Here is a 22,246-nt window from a genome sequence, read left to right on the forward strand (position 1 = left end):
GGTACTGTTGCTTTTATTAATCAACTCAATGTAAATTAAATTTATCGATATAAATATATAGTTGGTATTTGGTTAATAGTTTGTTTTGTAAGAATAATATAGTAAACAACTCAACCTGTCACTGAAAAGCTATTTCGCTGCGGTTAGTGGCATTGTATGATTGTTTGTGAAAATAAACACGATATTAGAAATTACATCAAGTATTACACGTGTTTAAATATGCACATATTAGTTTGTCAATGTATAGCTCAGTTAATTCTAAGAAAGAGAAAGATGAAAATATATTATGAAGATCCCATACCGAAATATCTAAAGTTGGGTTGCACCAGTCAACTTTGACGTTAACATTAACCTGCGCGCCGCCGCCGTTTAGTTATATACAATGGTGTACTTTGCGTGTTTCTTCGCAGATTAAAGTTAACGTCAATGACTGATGCAACCGAACCTGAGTCATTTCGAACATTTGAGTGTGGTTTATTCACAAACATCCGTTAGTTATGAGAATTAAGTCGATAAACTCGGAGCTAATGAAGACGAGCTACGAGTGGTTTAAGTCGTAAAGCTCTATAGTAACTGTTCTATTCAGCCGTAAGTGCTATTTAGCGGCTGATTTAACGCTTATGCGAGTTAATAAAATTAATATCAGTCTGTACTGTAAATACATCCTTATATTTAAAATATTTGTAGTTCGAAGTCGAGTACAGGCTATTATTAATTTTATTTTGTATTTCATCAGCAAAACATAAAGCTGAATTATAACAATGGACCGGTCAACACGAGAGTGGAAAGGCGATGTGTTTAAGCAATGAATACAATTGTATTCATTGCTTACCAAGACTCTTAAAGTATAGTGACAGATTCATTTACAAATTCGAGTGACACGAGTAGGTTTTGAAGGTGGATCTTTTCCGTTCACAATTGTTTTTTGTTTAGGTATTTACCTAACTAAATTAACAAAACATAATAAAAAGATCTTAATGTATTTACATTAAGATCTTTTTATTTGAGTTTATCGATCCATTCTATTTACAGTCTATTTAGACTGTAAATAGAATGGAATAAACAAAAACTGATCAATGTAATGATTTATTTTTGATTTTGAATGATGATAGTATGCTTTCATACCCATAGCCGGTGAAATATAGAACTAAGTTTCTTTCGACACCACATTGCAAATAGTGTAAGCTAACGTTTACATAAATAATCTTTGTCTTTGATACTTACATAATTAGCGACTAAATCCGGATGGTCGGTCTCCAAGCCGTCATCTAAGATGGTGACGACCACTCCTCTGCCAGTTATACCTTCCCGCCATGCTGGTATCACGTTCATGTCCAATCCGCCACCGCGATTCTGTTTAAAAACAATTGGACTGAATATAAGTCACACACATAACTAAATTCTTAATCCGCTTATTACCATAGAATTGCTATATATATAAAGGGTGTGTGGTTGCGCCTTAGAATATAACCACACGATATCCTCCCGCGGATGACGTTCGAGGCGACTAAGAAACACCTTAAAAACTGATAGGCAACAATACCATTCTCAAAGAGGTTTGACATCAGGCGAGCGGCCGGTTGTAAAATCATAGTCAAATCTTCCAAATTTGATGGCAATATTTTTACGCTAACCCTGAGCTTTGGGCTAACTATGAGCGTTGGGGGGAACACGCAAAGATGAGATAAGAGTTTGTTTTCCAAAATTAGAGGCTCATTATGGAGAAGAATTACAAAACCATGAAGCTTGGCGTCCGTTAGAGGAGCCTTTTGACCTGGAAAGGACTGGACTGGATAAATAAATATATTAGGACAAATCACATAGATTGAGCCCCAAAGTAAGTTTGAGACTTGTGTTATGGAATACTAACTCAACGATATTAAATTTTATAACAAATACATATATAGATAAACATCCAAGACCCGGGCCAATTAGAAAAAGATCATTTTCCATCATGACCCGACCGGGGACCGAACCCAGGACCTCTCGGTTCAGTGGCAAGACTGACTTTACCACTGCGCCACCGAGGTCGTCGTTGGAACCACAAGAGTTCCAAGAGCTCTTTTAAAATGTAAATCTATTGCATATTTTATTCGATTCCGAACACTTAAAAGGTTAATTTTCTTACGAAAGTTCGCGTTGTTCATAAAATATTGAAGAGGTTCGTCTCTTGCTTAGAACGAGAAAAAAAATATGTTAATTTCCTACTTTGGTATTGGAAGTGGAAATATGCTGAATTTTTTATTGGAATTGATATTCTCGCTTGTTAAAAGTTGTTTTAGAAAACTTGTTAAACTCAAGTTAAATACGTAACGAGGTGGTATAATTGGGAGAATTTTTTCAGAATCAATTTGCCTTTGCATTTTATTAGCAAAAGGAGTCTAATTTTATGGAAATTTATTATTATTAAGCTGCTGCTTTTTTTTCCTTATTTATTATTATTACTTCAGTAGATGAAAGTTAATCCGAGATCATTACGATATCGAACTTTAATCGCGAAAAAATTGCTTGTTTCTGTTATTGTTAGATTCGTTAAACGTGCAAGTATTTTTTGATGGAAAAATTCCATGAGTTTCCATTACATCCAAAAGTTTCCATTAGTTTTTTATACGCACATTGGAATGGCGTGCATCGTTGATTCTGAAATTGTTTTTTACAAAGCAATTCGTACGAACTGCTCTGCGGCTGATATTTCATTTCATTTCTCTTCGGTTGCAGATATTTTTACAATTCCAATTTTTAGTTTAAAAATTCTGACAACCATTTACAGACTAAATAATGTATACTTTTCGAATGCTGAAGAGTTATTGGAATTATTATTTTTGTAATCAGTGTATATTGTTCAAATAACAGGATTTCAATTGTTTGCCTGACATCATTCGAAAAAGTTTTTGATAAAACGTGATACATTAATTAAACGGCGTAAATTAATTTAAAGGTAAATTTAATTCAATTTTTGTTTTTATTTATAATTTTAGTTTCATTGACTAACATTTTGACATTAATTATAAAGTGTTAAGTAAATATAATTTACCGCGGGCGAACATACAGGTAATAGCTAGTACCATAAGTGGGCCACTTGGACACACAGGTGTAACTTGTTATCGAAGAACCGCAGCTAGTCTTTGACTCTTGTATTGTAAGAGTAGTTTAAGAAGATGTGAGGTTACTTGCAATAAACTCGAATAAAGGAGTCTAACACGAACCATCTTACTACTAACGTCTAATACCGACCCTACACGACACAACAGCTGGTAATTCTATTTGGAACCCTCCAAGATTCGCTCCATAAAAAATGAAACTCACCAGATACCACATGTGAGGCCACTTGGGGTCGTTCAACTGGAACTTAGTGTCTGACATTCGCGGCCGGCCCTTCGCGCGGAGAAGCTGGTATTCCCGCTTCGAGCCCGCGTCTCGCTTCGTGGCGGTGGAGGGAGAAGGCACGTCCATTGGCTTGGTTTCAGCTGGAAAAGAGGAGATATAGAAGACTAAGAATTGTTCAATTTCATTTCATTTTGTAGCTAAAACCACACAGATTTTGAACAACTGAGTTGTTAACTGACATTCAATATAACTAATTTCTCTTTCGCTGATGTATCATCAACATCGTCATCAGTCATTATACGTCCCTACTGCTGCAGCTCTGGCGTTCCACATAGATGAATATGGAGAACAAAGTGAATGTTAACTCTTTTTTTTTCATAAATACATACTTTATATCGGCATCAAACGTTTATTTGTGACTGGCGCACGTAAAGACTATGTATTTATTTATTTATAGGTTTATGTACACATAAAAAACACAGAAAAAAATAATACAATAAAAAAGTACAAGGGATCTACTTATTTCTGAAGAAATCTCTTCTTCTTGTATGTATATTATGCCTAAATAATAGAAACGGTTTATCTATTCTGTCTTACCTGTAGAAGAGCTGTCATGTAAAGGGATGAAATCTCTCTTCTTTCTGGACAGCACTCGCTGCTGCTTCGCCCAGTGGACTCGATTGTCGGCTTCCAGTCGGCCGTGGTGGTCGTGCGCCGGCGCAAGCGACCGCTTCGCTACAGAATGATGGTGGAAATGGTAGTGATTGTCGAATATCTGGAACAAACAGATTAATACAATTAGTATGTTATCTATGCTGCACATTGAAAGACCTGGATGGCGCCAAATATAATACTGTGTGTCGTATTGGTGCCAAATTTAGAAGAGAAGACACGTTAAAGAGCGGACCCTGGACTCTTGACGCTTTATGTGTATAGATTCTTAGATAATAATAATGGGAGAAAATATAGGAGCAAACATATTCTTTTATCTATGGGAGCAAAGGAACAAGGAAAACATAATAGATGGATTATGTAAAAAAATAGCATGTATTCGAATCGAATAAAATAGGGGTAAAAGGGTATATAGGAGAAATAATTAAGGCGAACAACACTCATTTATTGTTTTAGGCAGAATATAGTAAACGATCATGAAAATTTAATCCCAATTTAAAGCACACCTAAAATTACAACGATACCGCTGTCGATTGTTGTAGATTTGCTTTGTTTTTGGTTACGATTTTTGCCGAAGTATATGAGAATAAAGAATATATAAGAATATATTATAAGTACCTAACTTATATATTTATATTTCGTAGTAGAACAAAATTGTAATTTTCTATCGTCGTTATATATTTATCCCCATAAAAATATGACAGGTAGAAAGAGGTGAACAATTAGGGTGAATTGCACCGTCAACTTTGACGTTGATTTTAACGCTGAGGTATAAATAAATAAATAAATAAATAAATAAATAAATAAATAAATAAATAAATATATGAGGACAAATCACACAGATTGAGCTAGCCCCAAAGTAAGTTCGAGACTTGTGTTATGGGATACTAACTCAACGATACTATATATTATAACAAATACATATATAGATAAACATCCAAGACCCGGGTCAATCAGAAAAAGATCATTTTCCATCATGACCCGACCGGGGATCGAACCCAGGACCTCTCGGTTCAGTGGCAAGCACTTTACCACTGCGCCACCGAGCTCGTCAATAAATAAAATAGTAATAAAATAGGCGTAGTTTTCTGCGCACGTTAAGGTTGACGGTGCAACCCTTACGAGTAGTTGTAAAATTAAAATCTTTGTCGGATGATTTGATAGACGTTTGTTATGCTGTAATTTCCACTTAACCACCAGATGAATTTCAAGGATTTTTTTTTCCGGTTAAAAAAATTAAATTGTTAGCAACAATAAAACAAAACCTTCAAGTGGGCACATAACATAAATTTACATCCCGGATTTGCCTTGAAGAGTGCTAAAGCTTTATATATTTTAGTAAAATATTATCTTAAATATAAAATAGAAATGAGAATAGAATCATTATGATTCAGGAAGCACTTCTTGGAATCAACAATTAACAATTTAATTCAGGGTTGAAATTTTAATAATAGTGCGATTTTTATTCAAATTGGGAACGCCATATCCAAAAGTAGCCGACGTGACCGCGTTAAATTGAACGCGGTTATCGCTTAACACGGCAAAAGCTATTTACGATCAAAATGATTTGGGAGATTTTATAATAGGAAAAGTTGGTAAAAATGTGTTCGTTCTTAAATAAAATTAACTTAAATTAAGTAGAGGTATATGTATAATACTCCCTTAGAACCAAACAAATGTTGTTCCGTACAGAATGGAAAGTAGTTGATATGTTTTAGACACATCAGTTAGTTGGTGAGACACACACATTAAATATAATATTTCATATGTTCAATTTCGATTTAATAAATTTACTACACGTATACAATGTTATATCATAAAAAATATTGTACCTTGTAACCAGAGCGTCCACAAAACAAATTCACAATAACAATATTTAAAGGAACTGATGTACAACATTACTATGGCGTCTGCACTTGCACAAGACATAAAAGTATCGTAACGTAAAGTTAGTGGCAAAATATTACTGCATAGTGGTCTGCGGAGGATTGTAAGCCGCCGGAATTTATGCACTTAATAATGTAATATTATCTTTGCGCCGCTTAAACTTATATTTATGACGACTGAGCGTCTTGTCTCTTCCTTGGTTATGGCAAATATAATGTGGATATAATGAGATAATCATATTTTGAATTTGTTTGTTTTATTATAGGATCGAATCTTAGTAACATTATCTTTAAGCAATTGAGTATTTTTACCATTTTAAAAGAGAATGTATTTGATTTGTAAATAAACAAAAAATATTGAAACGCGAGTTTTAAGATTACTTTATTTTAGGCACTAGGTCATTGACAATACCTTAATTTTTAGTTTTAATCAGGATTAATTCAGGGCAGGTCTTTTGCATGGTTATATTAGTGTCATCATTTTTACATTCACCATTATTCCGTTTATGCACTAAAGTTGAATAAATTATATCATACCAATTTCGATCCAATACACGACCAACGTGCACTTTAAGCTGCCTACTCCTATATTCTGTGCCAGAGAAAGTCTAGTCTATAAATTGCAAAATTTTATGGCCTTTTTAGTCCGACCTTATATTTTGAAACCTAATCAGCATTTATAAAGTACAATCGCAAACAACTTCGCGTACAAACGAAATATTAATTTTCATTAAAGTAGTGTAATTTATGTGAAATTCAACACTGTGCGATGAGGCTCGGCGTTGATTTATAGGCAACAAGAATGGAAAATTGCGAGTGGATTTCGTCCCTTTTAGCTTACGTTATTTATATATCACGCAAATAATATTCCGGTTAATCGATTTATATTAACTTTTATTTTGTATCTACTTTTTGCCATATACATTATGGTCCGAAAGTTTGACTGACAGAAAATGCCAGTCCGTCTATACTTAAGTTTTTAAGTGCTGCAATAAAGTTCACATACTAAAAATAAACGATTATACAAAGAAAATTAAGATGTTGAATTTTTTGGAAAAACGACGAAAGCTATCGAAGTTTTTCCACATGAAGCGCATTGAGTCGGTTATTAACTGCATTGCGGAGTCGTACGTATGAATAATTTTATTATCCACTCCTCCCTTACGATGATGTCTTTTACGTCGCATTCCGTACTAAAATAAAGATATTACATTCCCTTACGCACACATTCAGACATGCATTACCAGTGATATTGCGTTGTTCAGATTTCAAAGCCACGTCATAAAATAAGGACATACAGAAGAATAGCTTACGTAAATGTAAAATTAATAAAACGTCGATAGAAGACTTCGAAAACAAACGAAAAGTTGTAAAGGTAAATTTACACTTGACTTGAATCAGCAAATACTTAATTGCATACACAACTAAATTATTGAAGTTAATTGGTATTTGGCTAAAATAGAATTTGTATGAAACGTTACCTACCCTTATTTTAATTTGCGCATATCGAAATATTTCATTTCATTCGTACCTTTGCTTGGGCATGGTATGTTTCTAAGAGGTAACCTTTTATGAGATTCCAAATTGATTTTGACGTAACACGGGACAAAAAATATATTTCGTCAATATACTTCCAAAGCAAACATATAACAGGATATTAAGTCTTGTCACGACCAGGTATTTTTAAGAAGCAATTTTTTTGTATCTTTATGGCTACTTCTATTTATAAATTATGATGAAAATTCAAAACATTTGCCGCGCTTATAGGCGGCTCTCTTCTGAAAAATATTACTTTCCTTAAAAACGATTACATACAAATTATTTCTTGATGAAAATTGGGAAACTTTCCGAGATGGCGCCCCCGCTGCCGACACTTCCACTATTATTTTGTTAACCAAGGCAGGTAAACACATTAACTGGATACCTTACTATGTATACCAACGTCGAAAATGGTTACAAAAATGGAACTAATAAAACTTTTAAATGGATTTGTTTGCAGTTTTGAAAACTTGTTACGAAGAAGCGACCTTTGTATTTAATGCGGTCACTTGGAAATACACAAGTAATTTTGTTATGTTGGAGAGTATACTGTAGAAATGAAACGCGAACTGTAGTAGAAAATCAGACTATATTTTGACAGATTACAACATTATAATCGTATAAGAAATGATGATAACCAATCACAAATTGCGATTTATTTTACCGCCGATTGCTGCTAGGGGTCCACTGCATAAATATGTTCGATCTGTCTCAACGCTCGCAGAAATGCAGTGACGGCCGTGTGGCGCAGGCGTGAAAATCTTATTTATAGCGCCGTGCAGTCGTCATCCCATACATGCTTGTAGAAGTCGCTACAGTTATAACATTTTTTTACTTATTACACTACATAATGCTATTTTTTATAATTTATTGTGTTTAACAAAAACTAATATAAGTATCGTTGAGTTGTATCCCATAAAGTCTCGGACTTACTTTGGGGCTAACTCAATCTGTGTGATTTGTCCTTGTATATGTATACATATTTATATCTTTAAAATTAATATATTTTAACTTTCGAAACTAAAATACATCCCAATATCAAGCTATTGAACATAATTCCTTTCCCTTCCAATTCTAAGTGACAGTCAGTTTCCAACCTAAAATTTGCCATTCAAAAACCTCGCTAATGAATCACTGTTTTACTTTCAAAGGGCTCTCTGCTCCAGTGGCCTTTGTCCCAAATAAATGTACCTACATTTGCGGTAGTCACTAAGCAGTATTCTACCACAGTTCACGTGCTATTCCCCATTCGCCCTCCAAAGTGTGAACACGATAAAAAATGATGCTGTCGTTCCGAAATGCTAATAATTTGTAACATTGAGAATCATTCTCAAATTTTACGTGAAGAACTTCTGACTGAATTTCTGAGTGAATGCTTTGACTATGTTAAGCTTTTTAATAACTTAAATTTATTTAATAAAATTTGCCACGTTCAGCAATAACACACTATTTTTAATTTATAAGTATTTATTAAGTTATATAGTTTTTAGTTTAAATTAATATAATTTTGTGTTTTTTGTTAATTGTATTTTGCGATTAAAAATCTATACTGTGGTAAAAACACACTCGATATGTCACTAAAATTGAAAAATAGCAACTTAACAAAGTCGCTTAAAACTAATCATTTTTAGAACAAAATATCCCGGGTATTTTTTATGAAAACTACGCGTTTTTGTTGGAAATATTTTGCAGAAAGCTGGCTAAGCTCCGGTTAACTTCGCGATCCAAAGCGCAGGTTGTATCGGCTTGACTGCATAAGACCCTTTTCCGGGCCAGTTCATGACAGCAGCTTCAGTTTATTTATTGAGTTAAAAAGAGTACTTGAAAGTGTTATATACACAATGAATGTTACGTAGTCGACGGCGCTATTTTATTTTTGGTAAAATAATTGAGGATATCTTATATTATACACTATTATAATCTTCATGACCTAAAGGTATTTTTCTTATACAAAACCAAAGTTATATATTTATGTTAAATTCTCAGTTTTTGCGTTAAGTCGTAAATATTATAAATACATATATACTACGGATAAAACAAAACCCGGCTACTAAATAAGAGCTAAAAGTCCATACTAAAATTTAGAAATCTGATACTTTGTCCTCCTTTCACATCAAAGCAAAGCACTGGATTGAGGTGATTTTTTTGTGTGAATTGGAGGTCTGAAGAGTGATATAGACTGCTGCTTATTACGAGCGGAGCCGCGGGCAGCAGCTACGATATTGTAATAAAAGTTAGACAATCATAGACCTATTATATTGAAATACGTATAATATTTCACGGTTTGGTAAACTCACGTACATACATTCGACTGAAAGGTATTTTCATGATTTCAGTCACATTGGATGAAGGGTATTGAAGAGTCTGTGCAAAAACTAGAGGCTATAGAAAGTAAGTACAATACATTTAAATTTATGTATAATTTTGATACGAGTAACTAAAATGTTATAAGTACCTAACTAAAATGATTATCCTGGAAAGCAACCATTGTCAACCACGAAGTTCAAGCCACGAGAGAAGTCTCGTATCAATTTGTAGAATTATCAATAATTGGCAGGTCACCATAGTTCATATAGGCGAATGCGGCACACCTTCACATTTAGTTTAACGCCTAGTGATTAGTATGCGTTTCGATAACTGCTAGATATCGTTAAACTAAAGAATGTCCACTCATACATGAGAAAGTAGGGACAACAATACTTGCGTCTTAGATTTATTTTTATATTTTCCTGAAAACTAAATTCGTTTATAATAAACTTACATAACAAACTTATGATAATGAGAAAGTTTTAAATAGCTTAACACCTCATCTATACTCTAGTTAATTTGTGTCCCGGGCCTTTGCGCTCTCGCGTCGATGCCATTTCGCGTTGCCATAGCAACAAGGGATGGGCCCACCTCAAAATTGATCTCCCTTGCACCACAGTTTCGCGTATTTCTCCCTTAAAACGAAACTGAAATATGAAAACAACCTGTGTGGAAAAACAGACGATTTGTCAAATAGCGCGAGTGGTCAATGGAAATGGATATTTATTTAAAAGGATCCTATTTTTTTAAGCTAAATGGGTTTTATTTTTTTTCTGTAGGAGTGATGTTTTTACAGTATTGTTCTACTCTTCATATTAAATATTTATAAGTGTGAATAATAAATGTATGTGAAACAAGTAAAAATACTGCATTTTGATTCCTCTGTTTTATTAGTTTATTACGTCTGTCTTCTACAGCTTTTGAGCGTCAGAGCCCATAACGTCTATATAAGTGAATAGTAATATTCTAACTAGTTCATAGAGATTATTTCAATGGATCGTGACTGCTACGTATGTATATGCTACGATCGTAGACGCCTACGATATTTCTTTCATCTACGTCGTAGCCACTACGGGATAAGTATTTCGTAGAATGCGAATTGGTATGCAGATAGCATAACAAATACATAGATGTTTACGTCTACGATTGCGTAGCAAACTCTATGGGGCGTAGCGTATCTACAAAGTATAAAATTGACTGATGCGAACACAATATTATATCATGGTCAGGCAATCTTAAAAATTCTTCTTGGCGTGTCATTCGAATGATACATTCAAATCTTCACTGTATAGTGTTCGGCCATTTTTACCGTTTTTTTTTTCTTTTTGTTGATTTAAAGCGGCCGCCATCAAAGCGTTGATTGACACATTAACCGCGAATTTTAGAAATGAATCGAGAACTTTTGGTTAAGTCGATGGAAGTACATTTGTAAATTATGTTATAATAGACAAAACTGGACATGAGTTACATGGTTCAAAAAAGAGAAAAGTAAGTAGACTACTTAAGTCCACGTACGACAATGAAAGGAGGATTTACGAAGTTATAAAATAATGCCCTATGATCTCGCCTGCTTTGACTTCGCGGGATTTTTCTTCATTCATATTATTCGTTTTGGAGAAAAAATCCCTAAGCCTCTAAGCAATATTTCGATTATGTATGAAAATATAAAAACAACATTTTCTTTCATATGTTGTTAGCCTTAGATGTCTACACCACAAAGAGATAATTTTGAATAAAATAATAGCTTAGTATAAATAATTTATCGCTTATACGAAAACTTCAGTAAAAAAGGTAGGCTAGAAATATAATACTTAAGTGTACCACTACATGAAAATCATGTTTACTCTTACAATAATAACTTTTGCCCAATCTGATGTTGCATCCAGGAACGGTTCCAGACGTGGAAACTCCTCAACGGTTTCTTGCACGGATTCGCACATTGAATGCATCTCTCTATCAACAATAAAAGCTTGTGTAAAAATTGGTATTTTTGTAAAAAAAACTATTATTTCAATTCATATAATACATTTTGATTTGGAAGTAATAAAATTGAAAATATAAAAAAAAGTTCCAAACACTATAAAACATCGACATTACAATCCAGCAAAGTATACGCTAGGACAAAAGATGGACATACTATTCAATACATGCCTGAAGTTAAAAAAGCCCTCCCATGGCGATAAGATAAAAAAAACAAGGATTGTTTATTTCTCGAAAAGTTTCTGATACGGGTACATACAGGCAGTAAATTTTTTGCCGCCAAAAATCGGCGCAGTTCAAATCCCGCGGGGAAGCTGTTACTGTCAAGAAGAAAAGCTATGGCTGTTTGCAAAAGTAACTTTATGCCGAAAGATTTAAGAGCTATGCACAACTTTTTTATTGCTTTATGAATGAGGTGTGAGCAGAAAAATATATACGGTTTACAATAGTTCGTTTTTGTTTCGGAGATTATTATTTACTACGAATTAATATAAAACTTTTATTTAAAACAAAGTTGCATATTTAAAATATTATATATTTTTAATTTTGACTCATACATTTTAGACTAATTAGAATTTTTTGATGTGTGTATCGATAGACATAAAGGAACATTTTGTACATCTGTCTCACTATATTTTATGAGGGGGGGAGGGGGAGGTAGATAGGGTAACTGCAGTAAAAGCCTCGCTTCCTACAATAGCGCACGTTTTCACTACATTACTCCCGACCGTTCTTATTTCCAATGAATTTCAGTTCGCTCAGGAATCAGTTCGAGACCGTGTACTTATAATACGGATGCTTTGTCATCTCGAAGACATCTCAATGTATTTTAGAATCTCTCTAGGCAATCAATTTCACATATTTCTGACGGCGTATGCCATGTGCATTCAATTCCCTTGTTAAATAGCGAAGTACTTTATTTGAAAAAGTATTCGAACAATCTTGCAACCATAAAGTTGAATATTTTATTCTTCTAAGTTTATGCTTGCAATATTACGATATTTTTCACATATTGTTCAGTATATACGACGAAATCTTTATATTATTTAAGTGGTAGACTATATTAGATGCTGTAATTCGAATTTAAATTATGAATAGATCTTGTATTTTTTCTGCTGTCGTTTCTGATATCTATTTAATTTGAAGCTCTCAAATATTTGTGCTTTTGTGTCTGTGTTTACCTGGACTGGGACCTGACACGACTATTGGTCAGATCCCAACGCCTGGGGCAGACTGCGGCGAGCCAGGGTATTGATGTGGCTCCCAAAGGGGCCTTTACCGGGATGTGCTGTGTACGAGTGAAATTATACACAAGCCGGGTCATGTTGCTTTTAGTGTAGCCACGCTTTTGTGTAAATTCTGCAGATAAAATCTCCCTCGTCTGGGAGGTTTCCTGATTTCTTCCCCAGCTACATCGGAGGCCAGGATACGCTTTCCTACTCGTAACCCAGGATACGCTTTCCTACTTGTTTTACCTCTCTTTCTCACGGTGTTCGTCATCCTTAGTTATTTTTTACGGGGTAAATAGTGCCAGAAGTTTTAAAAATTAATACCATAAAAAATACAACATAGAGATATAAAGACAAACACATAGCAAAAACAAGTGGAAACATAAATTCTATTTATAGGTATAGTCTTCTTCTTTTAGATCATGAGCTAACAATTCTACAGTTGTTTTCCGCAAACGTGATATTATATCAAATACTTTTGTGTCTCTAAATCTAAGGAATGAGTATCAGAAATCTAACAAAACTGAATTTGAACGCACTAGTTTCTTATTGTGCATGCAAAACGACCGTATAAGTAACTCTTCTTTGGGTGGCTAACTTTTTAATTCAAAGGAAACTTTTTGTATAGCCAGAACTCTAAGTCGTGTTAACATTGGGTTGTACTGAGCTCGTTCTGCAGCTATTCAATAGAAACTCTTTATCTAGAATTGGAGTGTCGACAGTTTTCTGGTCTTTTTACACATTGCTCTGCTACTTTTCAATGTAAGTACATTGAAGTAAACTACTTTATTGAAACTTGTGCTTGAGGACTAATATACTAACAAGATTTTATATTTTTTATCTTTTCGCCAAATTGCTATGACTGCTACTTACAATCGTGGTTAAAGTTCATCCACATAGTCCACATATTTCCGTCTCTTATGTCTCCTCTCTTGTCTTTTATCTGTGCATTTTCTCGGTTGCTTCCACGGCAGTTGAGCGTTGGAGTTCGGGGTCCGCTTTCCTACATTTTTTCTTCACTTCACACGTCGGTATCCTTAGTCATCAGACCATCCTTTACGGAATAGGCTAAAAACAAATTCATGATTCTCGAAAGAAAAATTTACTGGTCACGTTCACATTATCTGGATTGTTTGTGCAATTCATATTCTAACAACTCCCAACTCAAGGATAATTAAAAGCAAAAATAATAGGGATTCTCTTGAGCCGTTTCTTTATTACGAGTAATTTAAAAAGTACGTCGGTAAATAATGAACTTCAGTTTTAGGGAAACGACCGTACATCTAGAGAGACATTTAATTAACGCCCAAGATAAATTACAGCTGTCTTTTACTATAAATATAAATATACTAAATATACATATACAAAAATATAACCAAAATGTTACAATGTTTAAATTGTTATTTTCTCTGAAAACTGATATCAACTGATATCTCGCATATTTACGTAAACACACAAAGTTAAAATTTAAACTTTATGCTTGTTAATTAAATACAGTTTACGTAAATTTTGCGCAACCAACTGTAATTGCAAAAACCAAGTAGAGTACTTCATTTAATCATCCGAAATCACTTGAAAAAACACATTTCATTATGTACAATGTACTATTATATCATTTTGCTTACATATGTTATTTTATTTCCAAGGGAAAGAAAGAAATTTTAATCCTCTGTTGCACCAATCAACTCTTTAACTATAGCCTCCATGCCACCCACGGTTATATAAGATGCGATCTGTGTTGGTGTGCGCAGGTTAAAGTTAACTCCAAAGTTTACTGGTGAAACTGAGCTTAAACTTGTAAGAGACTAGTGTAATTAGTTTATGACGAAATTGCCAAAATATATACAAGTTTAAAAGAAAATAAATAAAACTTATTTTTTCATCGTACACTTATTTCCGAATAAAAAAATATTGGCTACAAATTATACAAAGTAAATAACGGAAATAGTTTGCCGTGTAACTAATACCTATATTATTTGGTTTGCTATATACATTGTAAATATATTTCAAATTGCCCCAGTAATTAGTCGAGGAAAATAAAACTGGCAGCCATCTCAGAGTTGAAACTACATAGTCGTTCAACTAATTTATTTCACGATTTCCCGAGAGATGAAAAAGTTTCTAGGAAGGTTCGTAGATAACCATTAGTTGAATACACAGTTGTGTTGTCAAGTTTAAATTATAATTGAGAATTTACCCCTCCAAAAAGTTGATAGGTAACTCTTTGCGTAAATACCACACTGAAGTACATACTGCCTTTTTGTCGCTGTAACAAACAGTAACGAATTCACGATGTCGATTTAAATTGTGTTTTCTCTGGGTGAGTTGCACCGTCAAATTTGACGTAGATTGTAACCGGCGTGCCGCTGATGGTCAGACAAAATTGCGTACTTTGCGTTTTTCTGCGCATGTCAAAATTTACTGATGCCCACAACCTAATTAGTCAACCCTCAACGAATCATAATAGTGGTTCATTGATCCGATGGAAACTCAAAAACGGGTACAATACAGGCCACGAAAGATGATGTTATCAAGGACACGTGTGCTACATTATGATGTGAACACAGTGCGATCTGGAGAAGAAAAAGTTGCAGTAGTTTATAATGCGGCTACTACGTGAAAATAACGCAATCCAATCGTTAATATATACCATCATGTATTTAATAACACCTAAACTAACTAAAGTTCTTTATTGTTGAATTGTTTTTATTATCTCCAGGATCGAAGTAACACAGAACTTTCGATTGACTTCTGTGGGTTAATAGTTGCTTTTTTCTAATCCTGCGCGTGAAGCCGCCAATAACAATATCCTCATCCTTACCCTGTCTGTCTCTATATTCGCGTTAAACTCAAAAACTACGGCACAGATTTTCATTAGTAATTCATTAATAGTGTGATTTCTGAGAAAGGTTATTATCGACAACAAAAGTGCATATAAGTATATTATTCGAAGATTTTATTGTTTTTAATTTGCGAAAAATGACTTTCAAACGTTACATTGTAGCACGCGTTTGCTTGAATGTAACATAAAATCCGAGACTAATTTCAACAATAGCCATAATTTGTTCAGAGCTATTAACAATATGACTCCCGAAAATACCATTATAAACTTTAACATTTAACTTCAAGTACACATTGTATTTATAAAATTAAACGAAATTATTAACCTTGATAAAAAACGTCTAAACGAGGATGATTTCAAGAGGAGATTCCTTTATAGCTTACTCATATCCAGAATACGTTGATGTCTAGATGATTTTTTCTCGTTTTCTTCTCACAAAGTCCGCGCAAACCTAAGATTTTGCTGGACTTTTTGGGAATAAACTGGGGAAAAAATGGACGTAATGCCTTAAAGGACTTAAACCATCCTCAAAAATGCAGCTCTTATCACTTAGGCATACTTTTCTGATTTCTACACCTTTTTTGGCACCATACAAAAAATATAATTCTCTCACAGTAAAGTGTTACGTCCAAAAGGTTATCGACCTTATTACGTACATCTTAGGACATTTAGCGACATACTAATTCATCCTTTTACGTGTGGGCATTTCCATTACCTATATGTAATCCGTGGCAGTGTATTTAGCACCTTGGTCAAACTTCACGTGGCTGGCTTGTTAGAACTAATTCTAGTGTTTATGCAACGGGAATTTACGGAAAACCTCAATTCTCCGACTTACTGCAACATAGGTAAACGGCCAAGTTACTATAAATTTGTCTAATTGCACCGTTTGTATTCTAGTATTTAAAGGAAAGCCAACATTTTGGAACGTACTCGCTAATAAATAAAGTTAATGTTGCATTCCTTATCGTTAAGTTAGTATGATACGGTTCAAAGGGCACTGAAAGCTCCAAGATATAAGTAATGGAAAGAAGAATAAGAATTTTGATAATAAATGAACTAACTTCTACTGAAATAACTACGAGTTATGAGTTAGAAACATGTGTAATTTATATAATCAAATACTGATAGTAAATACATGTTATTTAACCTTGCATGGACTTGATGCTGACCTGGCAGAAATGGCACCGAATAGAACCCACAGAAAAATAAAACGCCTCGACAGCTTTAGCCGTATTAAACGTAAAGCGAACAAAAGCAAATTAACGATGGCGAAAACAAACAACATTTAAATAATAACCCGTAAACAGAGTTTAATCGTCTGGACCATTTGCTGGTATATAAATTCATACAAAATGGGGGTATAAAGTAAAAATGACTCCCTCTGCTGGATGGTTTGGAAATAAAACAGCACTCATTTGTTACGTTTAATTGACATCCCCGTGGTACTGCGTTTAACGCCCCAATTTATGTGGAAATATTAACTGCAAGACTACAATGGTGCCTTAGGCCGTGACTCCACTAAAGTAGAGACGGGTTGTAGGTACATCATCAGTTCAAATAACCAATAAAGTTATTCTACCAACACGACTTTTTAATTTCGTTAATCTTGGCTCTGTCTGCTCCATTAGTGATGAAGATGTGATACTGACGTTTTATCACTAATGGAGCAGACAGGCACCATCGTGTTGGTAGAGTAACTCTATTGGTTAAATCAAATCCATCGCCGGTATCAGAGTTACCGACGATGGATTTGTTTAGCGCGCTCAGAACAAAGACTCATCTCGATTTATACAGCTGGGTAGCACATGAGAAGCGACACATAAGAAAGTAATGGTAACTATGAGCATTCGGGATAGTTCTGAGTATGAATTCGTCTAGATCAATCTATTTCAGTAGCCACCTCTGGCCGCACAAAACCCTCAGAGGTTAGCATGAGTTTTAGAGATAACGTAATCGTAATAGAAAATGTCAAAATATATGGAGAATTAACAGCTCCTTTTACTGGGTGGAGGTACTGCTGATTTCTCATAAAATTTTTGGCAAAACTTTGAAGTCTAGGGTCAACCCTAGACCTCACAGTTTACATGGAAGGAAACACTTTAGGTGATAAACATTACCTTTCTCTTCCGATTTTGTGGGTAACGGCCTTTAGAGACGTTAATTATAAAATGTAACTGATGACAGAGCGTCGGCTGTAGAAGTTTAAATTGCTAAGAGCTGATTTAACGAACTGACAGATAAAATTAGAGCGTACAGACAGTGCTATTTCTGTGACTGTTTAATAAATAAAACGACTGAAGTTGGTTTGTGTTAGCAAATTGCATACAAAATAATGTTCGTCCCTTTCAAAACCGTCTAGAATTGTTTACACTCCTGACAGAAATTAGTTGTGGTGTAAGTTTATCTTGTTTAGTTTAGCTACGATTAATGGTTATGTAGTAGTATTTCCTTCTTCATTCCTAAGGAGGGTTCAACATTTTAAGGTTATTTTTTACGCTGACCCCAGACCAAATGACGTCACAGCCTCGAATAAAACCGAGATCATGCGAAGTTAATTCTAAGGGTGAGTTGCACCGTCAAACCAGCGTGCTGGCTGACGTTTAGACAAAATGGCGTACTTTGCGTTTTCCTGCGCACGTTAAAGTTAACATTAAAGTTGTTAAATTAACAATACTTTAGGTCGAGAATAAGATAATGGCTTTTGAACGAATGAATGATTGTTTATGTATAATTGTAGATATTGTTCAGCTGTTTGACGATACCTTATTTTTGAAAGAAACCGGAAATATCTAAGTTCTATTATAGTAATATCTAATATATAATATATAGGAAATATCTAAGTTCTATTATAAGTATATATATTCAACAGTCCAAACAATACAAGAACAAACTAAAGAAAATAGCATTCAAAGGTTTCTCAGTAAACGCGCACGTAGGTTATAAAATATTATTAAGTGTAACAAAAATAAAGCGTTATTGTAGTATCTACAGATATTATTAGCCGGGAAGTAGCGCAAGTTACTCAGAAAACGTTCCTTTTATCGCGTTCCGGGATATTAAAGCTTTATGTTATATGTTATGACCGGACGGTATGAGAGATGACTGACAGAATAAGAGTTGCAGTTATTTCGACTATTACACATTTAATTGTTGTGGTAAACGGAATGTCTCTTATGCTCACATTCGACTTTTTTCGGTTTTTATCGAAATAGAAAAACATGGGTAACTCTCATCTATTTCAGCCGCCAAACAGCAGTGTATGCGTCGTTATGTTCAGGTTTTGACAGTGAGAGGCAGTGTAATTACAAGGTACTGTGGCAAAAAATCTTAGGCTACAAATTAGGCAACACGCGTGTGACACCATAGCACAGCCTTCTTACCATCTGGAATGCTTATTTGCCTATTATATGAAGTTGGTAATATCAAAAACGGTCAACAGCAAATAAATCTTGTCTTGTCAGACGAGTGCTGGCTTGACGTTGAGGTCAGTGTTAAAGGGATAAGAAAAAGTAGGAAAGCAAACTCGGGGCTCCGACGCTTTACGGTTGAGAAAGAATATAAGAGCGGCATTGGCAATTTACGCCAGTCCCGCACGGTGCACCACTTTTAGGAGAAAATTTTAACTTAATCTTTTGTTTCCTTTTGTAGACGACTGAGCCAATTTAACGAAATATTCAATTTTAAAAATTACATTCTATGACGTTTGTATTCAGCGTATACGCTTATGCAAATTGTTTTAATACATACAAATGTGGTCAAATCAAATCCTGGACCTCCAGTGTAGTAATCCCGCATTTCCATCCGACCTTTGTAGCCTAATGACAATCATTAGGCTATAAAGGTCGACGCGTTGGCCCTCATGCACTGCGCACCTATCCATGCCAAGCCGAGGGTTCAATCCCCAAATTCGCAAAGGAACGAAGTCCCTAGGCGCAGTAAGAATAAGATATGAAACTGCTAAGTATTATTCGCTGTATTATATACATATCATAACAGTATCAAGTGCAATAAAACGGACGTGGGCATCATTAGTTGTGCAGTTATGTGCAGAGTAGCCATTTGTAGTAATGGTTGCGATAACGGCCTAGCCGACGGCGGCCGCAACTTGATTTGTTTTGATTGCTGTGGCTCTGCTTATCTTTCTGTTTGTTCCTTTGTTAGCTTTATACATTTTGATTGTCTAAAAGTTGTCTTTTACGGAATCTTTTACACAAGCGCGCACGCAAGTGCTTGACATTGTTAAATAAATATGATACGAGAAACCCGCGCCGTATTACGCGTTTTAAAGCAATGCCTCTTTAGCTACGTACCTACAAAACTTCAGAACCAGTATTATCATCGTCAGTCCTTACGTAAACGTCTCCACTACTGGGGCATAGCCCTTACTTATGGATTAACTAACTTTTGCCCGCGGCTTCGCCCGCGTAAATTTCGCACGGGGACAGTTATTTTTCCGGGATGAAAAATATGTTCTTCTCCATACTTCAATTACATGTATTTAAAATTTCAATTAGATTAGTTGAGTAGATAGAGCATGAAGAGGTAACACGCGAACTCACTTTCGCATTTATAATATTAGTTAGGATACAGAGTTTGGGCCATGTAGATGGAGGGTTTCAAATTAGCGTGCCTTTCGAAGCTCGGAGGAGCTCGAGATAATTAATAATACATTTCTGGTCAATCACCCAATGACCGACCATTACGAAAGTGAGTCACTCACTCTCGCTGGCCAGACAAAACCAGGAACTAAGAGATAATACCAAGAATATAAATCATTTGACCGTGATAAAATACGATACCGCGGCGTACCTCTAGGTCTTGGCACGGAACCAGAAGGCGCACTTTTAAATAACAAAAGTCTTTTGTTTCGTTTGCAATTGTTTCTTGAATCGCTTACTTTGGTTTATAACGACAATCTTGCTAGGAAATAAACTACAAAATATTTTATTTTTAAATATGAGGTCTGTTTAACCTGAACAAGCAAAATATGGGTATGTATTAAAAAGATAAAGAATAAAATCCTATTCTGCCAACATCTAATGAAAGATTTTAAAAATAGTATGTATAAAGAAAATTAGAAACACGGAATTTCGATAACATCGAATATTCATGAGTCAATATTTTCCACCACAACATATATTCTTAACGTAACAAGTAACTATCAAACACTGCTGTGTTAAAAACTTCCCCTGAAGTTTTGTTGCAAACAAATTCAATTACGAATCTTCTCCGTTTGTATAAATCCTAGTTTCCAACGTGTATAATGTGAACAAAATGGCCCGTCGAAGCGCATTTAAAATAAGCGTTTTTCAATATCCGCGAGCAACGATATCTTCTGAATAAAAGCAAATACTTTCAGTTGGAGGCTGAAACGGAACGACTTTGTCGAGCTTAAGGTATTTCTGCAAGGATAAAATAAAACCCCACCTGCACTGTGAGCAAGCACACATAGTTGACCCAGTTCTACTGTTATACTCAATCAATGAAAAGCAGTTATGTTCTCATACGCAACCTTGTCTCATCATATAACCTATGAGATTAAAATAAAAACAAATATTTCATATTTTATTTATATTGTATTACGTGCATAAGAGTTTTATTTTCAGATTTTTCCGAACGTAATTTTGATTGCTTTTGTAACAATTTGATAAATACAGTTTAAAACAAATAAGTATTTTTAAATTACTATCAAGCCGGACATGTTCACTTACAATATTACGCATAAACAAAAAAAAAATCAAAATAAAATTTGCTGAAAAAAAAAGAATCACTAAACTATTACTATCTATATCACTAAAGAATCACTATACACTTTTAAGATTTTCTCCAGGAAAATCCCCCAGGGAATGGCGTCCAAGTGGCAGATATCATCATTAAATTAAACGAACCCACACGGTCCATGCACCTCGAGGGTTCATCTGATGTCGGCGGCCATTACCTTTTCTCGGAATAACATTTTACAATATTTCTAGACGTATCCGAGTAGCGACAATTATGTTTTTATCTGAAAAAAAAATAATACTAGCTATTGCCCGCAGCTTCGCACGCGTTCTTAAAAGGAATCGAAGTAAAATTTCAGTTATTCAGTATTATATATTTCAGTTAGTGAGTGAGTGAGTATTTTTCGCTTTTATATATATAGATTTTAGCGAAGAAGCTTAAAGCACGAAAAAATATTCGATCGAAATGGCAAATGATAGATCATAGCTCAGATAAACTAAACAAAATGCGATGGTGCGGCCACGTCTTTGCGTAGACCGGCAAATTACGTAGGGAACAAATGTCTGACCATGTCGTTCCCGCCTGGCCCTGGCAGAAGGAGCAAACCCAAGAAATGTTGGCTTGATATCGTCAAAAATGATATGCGTGCCAGCCTGACAACAAGGGATGAAGGAACGACCGTACGAAATGGAGATGAAAAAGTAGGAAAACGGACTGGACTCCGACGCTCAACGGCTGTA

General features: G+C 34.7%; 1 protein-coding gene across 10 annotated transcripts in view; it reads right to left on the reverse strand.

Annotated features, from left to right (window-relative positions):
• The window catches only part of Fur1 (Furin 1), a 150,738-nt gene that overhangs the window by 29,231 nt on the left and 99,261 nt on the right, over positions 1-22,246 (reverse strand). For all 10 annotated transcript variants that reach the window (XM_053755337.2, XM_053755333.2, XM_064436427.1 and 7 more), the window contains exons 3-5: positions 3,925-4,102; positions 3,307-3,467; positions 1,225-1,353 (exon numbers count right to left, since the gene is read on the reverse strand). In XM_053755337.2, coding sequence (XP_053611312.1) covers positions 1,225-1,353; positions 3,307-3,467; positions 3,925-4,102 — 468 coding nt within the window. The remainder of the gene's footprint in view (positions 1-1,224; positions 1,354-3,306; positions 3,468-3,924; positions 4,103-22,246) is intronic.

Source organism: Plodia interpunctella, chromosome 15 (genome assembly GCF_027563975.2).
Source record: "Plodia interpunctella isolate USDA-ARS_2022_Savannah chromosome 15, ilPloInte3.2, whole genome shotgun sequence".
Taxonomy (NCBI): Eukaryota; Metazoa; Arthropoda; class Insecta; order Lepidoptera; family Pyralidae; genus Plodia; species Plodia interpunctella.